This window comes from Mugil cephalus, chromosome 16 (assembly GCF_022458985.1).
Source record: "Mugil cephalus isolate CIBA_MC_2020 chromosome 16, CIBA_Mcephalus_1.1, whole genome shotgun sequence".
NCBI lineage: Eukaryota > Metazoa > Chordata > Actinopteri > Mugiliformes > Mugilidae > Mugil > Mugil cephalus.
Genome location: NC_061785.1, coordinates 11,085,107 through 11,098,679, shown reverse-complemented (window position 1 = coordinate 11,098,679; position 13,573 = coordinate 11,085,107). Strand labels below are relative to the sequence as shown.

General features: G+C 41.2%; 2 protein-coding genes across 50 annotated transcripts in view; one reads left to right on the top strand and one right to left on the bottom strand.

Annotated features, from left to right (window-relative positions):
* Positions 1 to 13,573, bottom strand: part of LOC125022127 (ankyrin-3-like) — a 149,821-nt gene that overhangs the window by 82,082 nt on the left and 54,166 nt on the right. Inside the window, exon 1 of one of the 49 annotated variants that reach the window (XM_047608466.1) lies at positions 4,698 to 4,852. The exons of 47 other annotated variants lie outside the window; for them this stretch is intronic. In XM_047608466.1, the coding sequence (XP_047464422.1) occupies positions 4,698 to 4,715 (18 nt within the window). In that variant the 5' untranslated portion in view covers positions 4,716 to 4,852. Of the gene's footprint in view, positions 1 to 3,049; positions 3,158 to 4,697; positions 4,853 to 13,573 lie in introns of those variants that run through there. One more of the 49 variants, XM_047608461.1, reaches the window with a different exon arrangement.
* LOC125022134 (microfibril-associated glycoprotein 4-like) lies at positions 6,333 to 8,948 on the top strand. The gene is made up of 6 exons (XM_047608500.1): positions 6,333 to 6,469; positions 6,887 to 7,084; positions 7,277 to 7,373; positions 7,798 to 7,965; positions 8,080 to 8,459; positions 8,758 to 8,948. The coding sequence occupies exons 1-5, from the start codon at positions 6,464 to 6,466 to the stop codon at positions 8,334 to 8,336; spliced, it is 726 nt and encodes a 241-aa protein (XP_047464456.1). The 5' UTR covers positions 6,333 to 6,463; the 3' UTR covers positions 8,337 to 8,459; positions 8,758 to 8,948.

Sequence of the window (13,573 nt, the reverse complement as noted above, 5' to 3'; positions counted from 1 at the left end):
GTGTTCAGTACATCTGTGCCTTTCACCTCACACTGTATCATAACCCACCTCTCATGGATATTACACATGTCAGGTGTCATCTCCCTTTGTTGGAAACACAACATCTGAGCAGAAGGGAAATAACAGATCTGTTCTCGGAAACAGAAATTTGCAGTAAATAGGAATGACATTTATTTTGAGAGGTCATTGGATATTTAAGTAATTACAGTGCGTCTCTGAGCTGGAAAAGAACCCTCCGTCCGAATGTGTAATTAACCTCTGCCCTTGTAAATGAGACGCTAAATGCACAACGCAGACACAACTTTCATTTTCGAAATAAAACATTCAGCAAGATTTCTTGCAGTCAGTGGTTTGTAAAGGCAGAATGCATTGAGGCAGCACTGTGGAGGACTGTGAGGCACAATGCCAAGCCTTTCAAATTAAATGTGGCAGCAGGCTTGGCTGCTCATGATTCAGAGCGTTATCAGAATTCCAGTTCAAAGCATCACCCACTTAAAAAGCAGTCTAGCCAAAGAGCATTGAAGTCCAGATGAGAATTTTCAATTACACAAGAGACAACTGAGCTGGATATAGAGATGATAACATCTTTGAACCGAATCCACATATGTGAGAAGGTTTTTCATCTTTAAATTTAAAGCAACAGTGCAAAATGTAGGCTCCGCTTTCTGAAAGTAACAGCAAATTACACAAACAACGTCAACATGAGTGTACCTATGACCCCCTGCCTACTTATATGTTCTATATTAAACTTGGCAACTCATTTTGTATTCAATATTAAGCTACTCAAACATTGCACAGGTTCAAAAATATTTATTAATTAATATATTTTTATTTTTTATTTCAAACATGTGCAACAGTAGGGTGGCCATGCAACTTCCGTAAACATACCTGACATAAACATACCTACACACATCAGAAATCACCTGAGGACTGAATGGGCTGTCTTTAAATTTGTGGGGTAAAATGAAAATATATATGTATATACATAGCAGTTTAAACATCCAAAACTTTCCTTGAACGCTTTCAAGAATCTATTTTATTCTAAAATAAAAAATCATAGAACCCTGGTTACATTAGTAACCCTTGTTTCTCCATCACACTCCCAGCTCACGCAGGCCACTCTTCAAACATGATAATCAACCATTGTATGTGACATATGACATAAAGCATATGCCGTCCACAGACACCTGACTTAAAACTCCAGTGTAATGAGAATGAAGAGAGATTTATGTAGCATGGGTTAGTTTTTCTGCATTACAGTGATATCAGTTACACTGTTTCTCGACACTTTTTAGCTCCAACTCCAACAACAGTTGTTCGGTCCGGTTGCCATTGTTTTAAAGTACAGTGAGGAACTAAGTGCAGCTGGCTAGCCACTGTAACGCAACCCCCCCAAAAAAAACTTCAGTATTAAAGTACAGTTCAGTACAGTTGACAGCAAACTATGGGAGGAAGGGGCTTATGACCTGACTGAATTACAGTACAGTGGACAATAGGCATGATCATGTGCACACAGAAATGTCAGCACTAACTACTCATCTACAGAATCAGAATTCATTTAAATGTCTGTTAATGAACGTGCACGGCCGCAGTTCCTGCCACGAACTTCCACTGCATTGATTAGCATGCCTCTCAGGTTTCTGCTGCTCTATTACTGTGCCACACCGGTTTGGGATGAGCCAAGTATGCAGTCGTCACTATGTTGTTTATCACACTATTACAGTGTCCACACTGGAGTAGAAACAATTGTTAGACGACAAAACAAGCTTTTAAAAGCTTTTTTTGTGTGTTTTGTTATTATATTTTATAGGTCAAAAGAGTTAACTGAATGATAAAGACAGCTATAGGAAGGTTGGCCACTAATTATCCTGGTCTATATTAAGGTCTATATTTTCACTAGACAAAAATACGAGGTCACAATATACAGCTTATAAAGAAGAGGATGTTTTTTGTTTGTTCGGTAAAGGTCCTGCAAAGAAAGAGTCCATCGTGTAGTTTTCTTCCTTGTAAGACACTTGAAAACGTGATCAGATTTGTATGAAGTTTGGTGGGCATGCATCACTTTGCCCAACAACCCTTTCAATGATTTCACTTGCTTCCAAAATACACACGAACGCCTCAAAGGGACATTGAACATGGCATTGTTTTAGACGACCGGTTTAGATGCCGTCGCCCGGCGTAACTTTATCCACATTAGACGTTCACATGAAGATATGCCGAGAATGTTTCGGTCATTCTTTTTCAAGAACCCACCGCCGCTTCACACTCATACAGTTACACACATTCCAACACAGGAGCTGCCCTCCACAACCAGCGACAACACTGAGGAACAAGAGAGTGGCAGTCATGCATATTGCCAGCCAGGGGTTGTACATGAGGAACATTTTACAGCAAAACAGCTTAGGTTTTCTTTGCAGGTTAGATAAATACTGCATTATATCGGTTTATATCTGAGTTAATTCCTTATTAATGACTATTGATTAATGGCAACACTGCAGTGTATATCATATTTCACCAGGTTAAAGGAGACCTTTTTATTGAGATGGATGTCTTTTAACTTCACTAAACAGAGCTGAAGATAACAACAAAATATATTTGTTATCTTTATCTAATTTCTACATTTCTTTACATCTCCCTTCTGCCCTTTTTCCAAAAAACACACAGAGCATGCGCCATCGTCCAAGGTCAGGTGCCTCCATTCATGCCAGTCTGCATCATGAAACTGTATCCACAGAACGCTGTATGTGCACTCGCAAATCAGCACGAATTATTAAATTGCAATCACAGTCCGAGCAGTTAGGGTTGCAAACAGACACACAGGTGTATAGACACACACACACACACGTCCATAAACACACGCACTGCAGCAGAGTGGTGCAGCAGAGTTGCCACTGCGACCTGTCCCATCAACGTCCCCCTCCATCACCCAACCTCATACAACAAAACATCAATAAATACGATGCCTTCCCAAATCTAGTAGCAGGAGACGGGAGTCTGTGTACAGCCGGAGAGCTCAATGACTTTACAGTAAAGTACAGTGACGACTTACTTCTGCCAAATATTCTGCTGCCTCCTCCACTGCCATGTTTCTCAGCCTGCAGCTGAAAGTGTGAAACCTGAGCACTCAGTTACTGTAGCAGCTAGCCCTAGCCTTGAAGCTAGGGAGGGAGGAAGGGAGGGAGGGAGGGATGGTAGGGGGCAAGAGAGGAAAGGGAGTGGGAGAGGGAGAGGGAGAGGGAGAGGGGGGAGGGACCGTCTGTGTGAGAGGGAGGCAGAGACAGGGAGTGAAAGAGTGTGAGAAAGAGAGATAGGGGCATTATGTCACAGCTAAAAATACCTGGCTCGCAAGTGAGAAAGTCCAGAGCATGGAGGAGGCGTAAGGGAGGATGGGAGGGAGGGGGGAGGTTGAAGAGTTCCGGCGTTAATCTCAAACCAACTCTCACCGGAGCAACACGGGGTCGGAGGGCAGCGCTCGGCTCTGAGCGCCAGAGTGTGGCAGGATGTGCAGGCAACCAAATGCCACTTGTTAAAAAGAAATGTGTAAAAATGAAAGACGGCGTCAAGTTGACGCTCCTTCATCCTTTTAGATATTTATGGCTGGTGGCCCCCACAAACAGGAGTATGAATCCCATTTCCCTTCAAGCCTTGGCAAAAAAAAAAAAAAGAAGTTTAGAGAAAAGTTCAAAAAGTCGAGGCAGATTTCTTCAGTTTGTCACTAGTGAATATTTCCAGGACATAAACTGGCATCAGGAACTACACAACAACAAACTAGCATCAACGTCAGTGCCGGAGTCGCTCCCTGGAAAAATCATACGTCAATCAACTGTATCAGCTGCTTGGTCAGATACTGTCTGTTTGTAACTTTAATGCTGCTCAATTAATCCATTTTTAATCATAGTTTAGATCGTTTTTTAAATTCTGGCTTATATGGATAAACAAAGGGGATTGATGCATCCAACCAAGGACACCCAGATTAGAACAGTTTTAGGCCAACAATGAAATAAAGAAATTTGTTGGACCAACTTAAAAACATTACTTTAATAGGTAACGCCCAGTTTAATTAAGTTTGTTGAACTTTTGCAAGTTAGATTGAAGATAATGTTCAGCATATTAATCTAATGAGGGAGCAATTCCTTTAAACCAAATAAGCTGATTTGTTTACGACTTTCAGGACAAACTAGAAAAAAGAAAACAAAAAACGTGTTTCTGAAAAAATCTGAAAAAATATCATGACGTCAGGCGCACAAAAACGAAACCCAAAGAAAGTTAACTCACACACTAGGTTAGGTTAATCGAACAAAGTGTAATTTCGAGTTGATTGTAATCAACAAAAGTATACTGCCATGACTAAAGCAGAAAACAGATGGAAATCCAGTCCCGAGCTTTTGATATTTACAATTCAAATTTTAATAGTAAGCAATGAGAGCCCTCAAGGCTAATACTATGTAGCATACGACAGTTATGCTACTGTCTCAGATTCACTGGATCATAGGGTACCTAGAATGATTCTGGCTTTATGTTAGTCATATTAGTCGTTTACATCAGTCAGTTTCATTAAGAGACGCAGGTAACAGTAACAATGATGCATGATCCTTTTTGATACTGTAAACACCTCTCCCATAAATGTATTTAAAAAAAAAAAAAAAAAAAAACGACATTAAATCTCCAGTGTCTCAGGAAATCCCTCTCTGACTCACCATGTCTGAATCCACCATCTCCTGCTTCCATTGGCCTGCACCGTACACACAGGAGCCACTAAATTAAACCTCAGCTAGGACGCCTGGCAGTCCAAGCTTCGCGTCCTTATCTGCTCACACAAAAAGATGTCAAACGGGCAGACTCATGGAATCCACCGACGCGGTCAACCTGCCTACTGCCTCTAATGTCTTTCTACGTGGCCGTCACAACAAGGCAAGGTTACACAAAGAGAAAGAAGTACACGCTAATAGCAGATGAGGCTTTGAGGCCCAGAGCCAGTCAGACAGATTAGGAGGCTTTGGATGTTTTCTCAGGTATTAAAGAGACACACAACACAGGTTAACTTTGTATGAGGGCAATCTGAAAACAACAAGGCTGAGGTGACTTCAGCTCAGTCAAATCCATCCACAAGACAAAACGTTACGTTATTAAGTAGCGTATCACGTCAGGCAAACGTCCGTGACTGCTAATAGCTCATCAGCGTCAAGCTGTTTACACGACGGAGTAATCAGCATCGGTCATGGAATCAAGCTTAAGTGTCATGGAGGAGCTTAGCATCAGGCCTCCTCTGCTGCTAACAGTAGCACACGGGAGCTTGTAATTGAAATACGCAACACGTGATTGACACACAACAACAACAACAACAACAACAACAACAAAAATCTAAATTTTGTCAGTGCTAAAAAGAAATTAGTTTGAGCTAATGTGTGACTTTGTGAAGTGAATTACTGCGTTTTGACTTAGTTATGATTATAATCATGTGGTCAAAGTTAGAAAATGCCTAAAGTTATGGTTAAGAGAAACCATGCAGACTGTGAATTAAACAAAAGCTTATCTGTTTTTTTAACCCATCCATCGACCCCAACCTCCACAGCATCACATGAATGGCTTTTGAGTCTCTCATAGACCCACAGATACACATCTTTTAGCACTGGTCAGGACCAGGCTAGCCACCAGAGAGGATTATCGCTATAGTTACAGTGTTACGGATACACTTTGTAGAGGAAATGAGCTCACTGTTTTGGTTTTCTGTCTTTACAATTGCACAGTAGAAAATAACAAAACTTGGATAAACTGACACACAGCTGAGAATTTATCAGCCCGGGAGCCACGTATTTACCTCGTTATTGGCTCGTCAGGGAGACGGAGGGACTTTAGATTCATCAAGTGACCAGAATCACTGATTGCTAATGATGTTGTGACATCAGCCACAGCAGCGTCACAGGGTTGTAGCTAAACCACGATAACAGAAAATTAGTCATTTGCTGCTGCTGGCCATCGACCAACTCGGTCTTTGAATAGTTGTGAGTCAAATAAAGTCCAGCACATTATTGATTTTAAGTGATGTGACAGGCCGCTGAAAGCAAACAGCTGAAACCAAACAGTCAAACGAAAAATGTTTTAGAGGTTTTTCAAGAAAAAGAGCTTAGTTTCTTTAAAATTACATCATAACGTCAAAAGAGAAGAAAATACAGTTTGAGCACCACTGGTGTATTTCAATGTGCTAACACCGACAAACTGGGAGAAAAGAAACACAGTGTTACTTATTGCACGGTGGAAAACACGGAAAGTACTGGGTGATGCAACAGCCAACGGTGAACCACTATAAAAGGCTCGCAAGGTCTTGTGAGCACATTTCTAAGAGGTAAGTTTATGCACGACTCAACTCCTGAACTGCTTTTTTTTTTTTACCCTTTCTTGAAAGCTCAAATATGTCTTTGCTTCCTTTTTTTTTTTTAAGGATATTTACAGTGTGGATTAAAGGATGATGGTATGTAACAATTTTATCATACGTTACCAAAACAACTGCATGATGATGTTGCACATTACAGGATACTTCTATTTTAATGCGTTAATTATAATCATAAATCTATCTTTTTAAAACTTAAAACAAAAAAACTTTTTAAAACTTATATTACACTTTTTACAAAATAATTTATTTGGAAAAAAATCTCAGATGTATTGATCACTTTTAGATGTAACCCTTATTACTGATTAGCTTCAGATTTTAAATTCAATTTATTATTTACATATTTTAATATTTTCTGTAATTTAGCCAGACGCTGCCTCACAGAACCCTGAAGTCAGGCTGTAATGTCCACACTATGATCAACATCACGTTTAAGTTCGTTGGTGTTGGGTTGTTGTGTCCACACCGTAACAAATTTGATTTTTGTTTTCGCTGTAGTTCAGAGTCGTGTTAGCAGTCCTGCTCCCAGTAGCGGCTTATCAGTCACCTCTGCCCACCGACTGTAGTGACATTTACAAAGCCGGCTCAGGCCAAGACGGAGTGTACACCATCTACCCGGCGGGCCCCACATCTCCAGTGCAGGTTTACTGCGACATGAGCAAAGACGACATCGATGATTCCAGAGAAAAGTGGACGGTGAGGACAGTTTTTAGATATTATTTTTTTTAAATTATTATTATGATTAGGTCTCCTGGCTCTCAAGCTGCTAAATGACCCACTTTGTCTGGAGCAGGTTGTTGAGAAATCAGAACTAAAACAAAGAGCAGAAAGACAATAAAACGCTCCACAATCAGTGAAGACTTACTCTTCTTGCACTTTCAAAAACAGGTCATTCAGAGAAGACAGGACGGCACGGTGAACTTCTTCATGAAGTGGGATCACTACAAAGCTGGATTCGGCAGCGCTGCTGGAGAGTACTGGCTGGGTACGACAGAAACGACGCGTAAACGACCAAATATTGACAAAAACACAAGTTTAAAGTCATCCTTCTGCAGTTATTTAAATTTCAGTCAATCTGTCTGCATCATAGGATTAGACACGCAATTTAAATGCGCTAATTTACTATTTTGACAGGTTTGAGGTCACAGTTCCTATCAGCGGCTGATCTTTTTGTGTACTAAATATTAAAAAAAAATAATAATAAATCAGAACTTCCAGCTGCTTCCAACTGCGTCCAAACTTTTGACTCGTAGTGTATAGAACGACTTTATCACACCGACGCATTTCTGGTGAAGGATATGAACCATAATGCGTTTGATTAACAATCAAAGAAAGGTAGTTTAGGTTCCTAAGAAACACATCCAGTTAAGAAAATATAGTTAAACTACGTTCGACTGTTCATCTTTCAGGCCTGGAGACGATGCACCTGCTGACTCAGGCCAAGGCCTACGAGCTGAGGGTGGACATGGAAGACTTTGAGGGTCAGAAAGTCTTCGCTCTCTACTCTTCCTTCGCCGTTGGTCCAGAGTCAGAGGGATACAGGCTGAACCTGGGAACGTTCGTAAGGGGAGCAGCAGGTGGGAATATTCTTCTATCTTTTAAACGTGTTTAAAATCTACCTTCAGTCTGACTAAAACGCCCGGTGCTTTTAAGACTTGCGTCGATCAGCCTTCGTCTCTATTTTCTTTTAGGAGATTCCCTAAGTCTTCACAATGGACAGAAATTCACTACCACCGACAGGGATCAAGACACGCACAATTCGAACTGCGCCAGGCTGGCCTACGGAGCATTCTGGTATCAAGCTTGCTTTGGCGCCAACCCCAACGGCATCTACACCTGGGGGCCTTCGCCACACGCAGCTGGTGTGCAGTGGAACAGCTTTAAAGGGCTGGATTACTCCCTAAAAACCATGATAATGAAGATCAGGCCTGTGGCCGCGCAAAAATAGGAACTGCAGCAAAAAACTTCTTCCACAGATATGTAGTCTGGTGATCTCGTGCATGTCTTTCCTTCCACAGATTGTAAAATCTTTGGTTGATTAGACATTTTTTATATATATATTTTATTTTTATTAAAGAGATAATTGAGGCAGAAGACGTTCTTTCTCTTTCAGTTATCACTTCACTCATTCAGCTCACAGTGGGACCCGCCCCTATCGCTGCTGAGCCAATCACGAGGCCTCACACTACATATTAGTTTCCCCTCAATTGGCCGAGAGCCTGTTCAGTCCCCAGGTGAAATCCCAGACGCACGCTGCAATATTAGCAGAAGGGAAGCTAACAGACAGTGCTGCTCGCTCCCATCAGCCAACTACTGAGGCCGACATGGATCCGCTTTAGCTGCTGATAAACCGGATAAGCGAAAAACGGGAGAAGACCAGAAAATACTCAGATAATTATAATGTCTGAAGTTTGCATTCACTTTTAAGGCGACACGTGCATTGATAAGTTGTGTGCTTCCCATCAGGATCAGACGTCTCTGTCCCTACTGCATCTGCTTATTGTTTGTTTATTTGTTTATTATTGTTTGCACTTTAATAAAACATTACAGATAAAAAGTATATCACATAAACGAGAGAAAATATACAATAGATAATATATGATAAGCTGCAATGAATCAGTGCAGGAGAGGTTAGAAACCCTCACCATTAAAATAAATACACAAAATTAAATGTAACTTATCAGAATAAAACAACAAATTAATTAGTGAAAGAGAAAAAAAATACAGAATAAAAACGTCACCGAAATCAATAATTAAGCAATAAGTCAAGAGATAAATGGAAATGAATCAAAAGAATAAATTGCAATGGCAACTTTAAAAAAAGAAAAAAGATATATAGTAGTAGTAGTATAGTAGATATATAGTATAAAAAAGTATTTAGCTATGATTAAAGTTTAAATGGCCTCAAAAAATGTTGCCTTCGTCTTCTAGTTGTGTTCAAGTGCAACTTTTTGGTCCAGACATATCAGAGCTGGCCTTCGTCGCCGGTAGTTTTCAGCCTCTCAAAAACTTTCAAGATGCTTCACTGACCACGACACAACAGCAGACATGTCACAGTTTAACTAAAACCACCATTTTTCGCTGATGGAGCGAGTAGCTGTGTCGTGTGCGGGAGAAAAGCAGAGATATTTGACTCTTTTGTCACTGCTGGAAGGAAGGACGCTGGAACAACATCGGGACTCAGATTGAGACGCGCACACTCAATACCCCCCCTCCCACACACACACACACACACACACACGGAGTTTAACGATCCGTCTTTGGTGTTTTATGACATCCGCAAAGGGAGGGGGCAGAGAGGTAGAGAGAGAATGGGGTTGCCATGGCAACTGAGGCCAAATTCCGTGGGTTCATTTCGTGCAGTGGGATGAAAACTATTATCGCCCGACAATTACATTAACCTGCACGGTCGGAATGTGGCGGGACTTTCCCCGAGTGTCACATTAGACGCTACAAACGAGTGGTGGGTCCCCCCATCAGGAAAACATTAGAGGGAATGTCACTACGAAACAGGCGATGTGTAAAGAACCTGCGCAGCTGTTCGGTCTTGAACCTCGACATATATATATTTGCTACCTAAGTGAAATATGTGTGCAGCATAGAGTTATTAAAAAAACACACAATCTTGCACCGACAAGCTGGACAGATTAATTGTTTAGATATTTATTTAATTGTATATCTTCAGGTTAAGATGTATTTTACAGAGAGATGCTTGTGTTTGGTTCCTGCTTCTTTTCTTTTGCTTTTCTACACGAATCCACACAGTGTTTCTAGGAATGATTATAGAATTAATCTGCAACTAGCAAGAACTTCATTAGTATTTCATTGATTTTATTATGAAATGGAAAAAAGAAGAAGTAAAATGGTGACATTCAGACATTTTTCTTAATGTCTTTTGCCTTGAGATATTCACTCTAGTGACATTTAATCATAGGAAATCAACATTTGACAAGCTGATCAATTATTAAAATTATTAATGATTCAGCTAATTAGCAAATCACTGCTTCTCCTTTATGGAATAAAACATAAATAAATAAAAAATTGAATGAGTGTGTTTGTGAGAGAGAAATGGACAGAACAAACAGACCAGTTGTGACGTAGCTACACGCATGTAGGTGGACGAAGACACACACAGAGGTCTGAAATGACCTGATTATTAATGTCCAGGTCCTACATCAGACCCTAGTGGTCACTGCGTGGTACTGCATCAACTGCAGCAGGAGGCAAAAACAGTCATGTACATGGAGTAAATGTGACATCCTAAAATTAAATAAAAAATAAATGGCTTCAGATTGCTTTGAATTAAAGCATAAAACATATTTAAATTGTCAAAAAAAATGTTCAGTGTTATATTCTGAGGAAAGGCTACATAAGAATAAATGTATTCCTTCCTGCATTCTTTCCTATACGTGATTGTATATTTTATGAAATCAACACAGAACAGAAAGATAAACACAACCTGTCCTTGTGTGTGCGTGTGTGTGCATGTGTGTTGTGCTGCCTCTGACTGGCTGTCGAGCGCTGCGATCTGATTGGCTGCCGGGCTACTGCAGTCTCTGTATTCTCCCAGCACTTGAGATACCGATGGAGGAGGATAAAAACACAGCAACTCTTCAACTCCTCTTTTTTCCCTCTCTGTCATTTCTTTCGCTTTTCACTGCAGCCGGCCGAAAGTGAGACACTTCGTAACATTTTGTGCATATTTCAAATGCTGAATCACAAATTGTTTGTATATATATATATATATTTTAGTGGCATTTTAAGAACTGCAGGCACATGCACCACGCATCAGGAAGCCATGTCCCTCTTTAGGTTGCCTTACGAATAGCTGGGAGGCATGTTCAGCGCAGCGGGTGATGTTGCTCTGCTTCTGGATTACACTCTGCTGATGTGCGTATGCTGACTGAGAGGTAGGTGGACCCACTGGTCGGTCCAGACTGGGACACGGGGAATCAGACAGAAACACCTCGAGACAGACATCGATCCCGTCGGGACCCCGTCTCAGCTGCATAGATTAACGTGTCAAAACCGAATACTCAGTTTCACTGTGCTGCTAATTAAGACAAAACAAGTCGAGGTCCAAAAAGAAGGAAAACATGCAAAGGGAAGCATCTGCCACTACTGTACGCCAGCTTCCTGCTAATCTCCTCTGACAGAGACAGAGCACTGGTCATGAATAAATTAACATCTGCCCTCGACTGAAAGCATGCGCGACACACAATGCACCATCAGGCCATCAGGGAGGAGCAGTGAGTGTAAACAGCCAGACTTCCCCATCAACGCATTCACAGCATCTGCTACATTATGATACTCATTAGAAAGACAGATTGATAAAAAAATATATTGATATTTGAGTATAACATGACATACTGTAAAGACATAATAAGCAAAAAAAAAAAAAGGAAATGGATTGGGCCCGATACTGATCTCCTGCTACCGATCAGGACAGCCCCAGAACAGACTAAATGCTCATTTAAAGTACGTAAGTGCAGGACATGGACGGTGTAAATTACGCACCTAGCCTACAAAGGTGCGAGTCTTTAACACTTATGCACTCGTCAGTTTGACTCACTCTGTAAAAACTCCACCCAAACACTAGTCGGCGCTGTGTCTTTTCTTGACAGCCTGGTTAATTTTTGTTTCTACCTCCTGCTTCACTTTCAACAACGGCGTCTGAAACTTTTGCCGAAACTGTGCCGAGGACGAGTCACACAAATGTTTGCGTCTCCGAACTTCCTCATTAACCTTTCCTCTGTGTGTTCCATCCATATTGATTCAAAACAATCAATTTGGAAATTGCGAAGATGTAGAAGCAGCCAGAAATACTAAAGCGGAAACTCACTACTACCAAGCGGACCAGTCACAGCTTACACGGCGTGTAGTTACATTTCTGGGGAAGTGCACGTCAGCTACGGTGCTAACCTTAGCAAATTAGCTTACAAAAACCTAGCTGGGGCTAAACAGAGAGTGTAGTTAGTTATAAACTAAAGTACAATAAAAATGTCATAATTTATCCTCTGGGAACAACAAATTCCTGAATCCGTAGCCCCACTTTAAGCCCAAAATGTCAACCTCAGGGTGGAACTACAGAAAAGCCAGCTGATTCAGTGAAATTCAACATCTGCGCACCAACAACGTCTTCACAAAACTTCTGATTTTTTAACAATGACATCAACAAAGACAACAGGGGCAGCAGTGTATGAGCCTTTAGCTCCGCGGTTCATCCATAGAGTCCAAAGCTAATTAAGGGAGTGCTCAGTAAATCAATGGAGCACTTTAGTTGTACGTACGACATCAGCATAGCAGCATCCTCTCTCTGCTGACTCTCAGGGCTCACTGCCTCCAACCAGACACTGAGCCGTGGCTGCTATTTTAACACTCTACATTCTTTAATTCTTCCTTTTTTTTGTCAGCCCTGGATGACACGCATGGGCACGAGAAGACAGACGAGGCACAAGGTCAAAGTTTAGTCAGACACGTCTGCATTAACAGCAGCACTATTAGGATCGGACATTAGAATTTAGTTAGACTGACAATGGTTGTACCAACCATCTGGCTACGTGACACCCACTAGCATCCAATAAACTGATGAAAAATAAGTGTAGAAGGATCATTTGGAAAATCATCTGTCAGTTAGTCTGAGCATCACAAACACTCCAACGTGTCAGAACAAGACTCTGAATCTTCCACAGGCCTCAAAATACGGATTGCATTGGCAAAATACAATGATCAAGCATGACATTATGACAGGAGAAGTGAATAACATTGACCAACATCTTCTGACAATACAATGTTGTGCTGGTAAACGTTTGGACCTGGAATTCGTGTGGATGTTATTTGGACATGTAGCACCAACTTAGACCAGACCACCCCAACCAAATAGCTAAATACAGACACTCCCCAGCAGGAAGAACATGAAAAACAGCACAAGGTGTTGACCTGGCCTCCAAAATTCACCAGATCCCAAGCTCATCTCATCCCATCTGTGGGATGATCCACAGAGGCCCCTCCCCTCCTCAGAAGACCCATGTCCATTCTGTGATGAGTCACAACTTCCTGCAATATTAGGAAGGTGGTCATAATGTTATGCCTGACTAGTGTACAATCTTTAAACATAGTATCCCTGTGAGATTTTAAAAAGTAAACCAAATTAAATTCCACACACCTTCACGGCGTAGCCTCAAC

What these genes read in the sequence shown, in the direction of transcription:
- LOC125022134 (XM_047608500.1), top strand. An exon ending in ATTCCAGAGAAAAGTGGACG is followed by an intron (nt 7,085 to 7,276) that starts GTGAGGACAGTT and finishes TTTCAAAAACAG; the next exon opens with GTCATTCAGAGAAGACAGGA. An exon ending in TGCTGGAGAGTACTGGCTGG is followed by an intron (nt 7,374 to 7,797) that starts GTACGACAGAAA and finishes TTCATCTTTCAG; the next exon opens with GCCTGGAGACGATGCACCTG.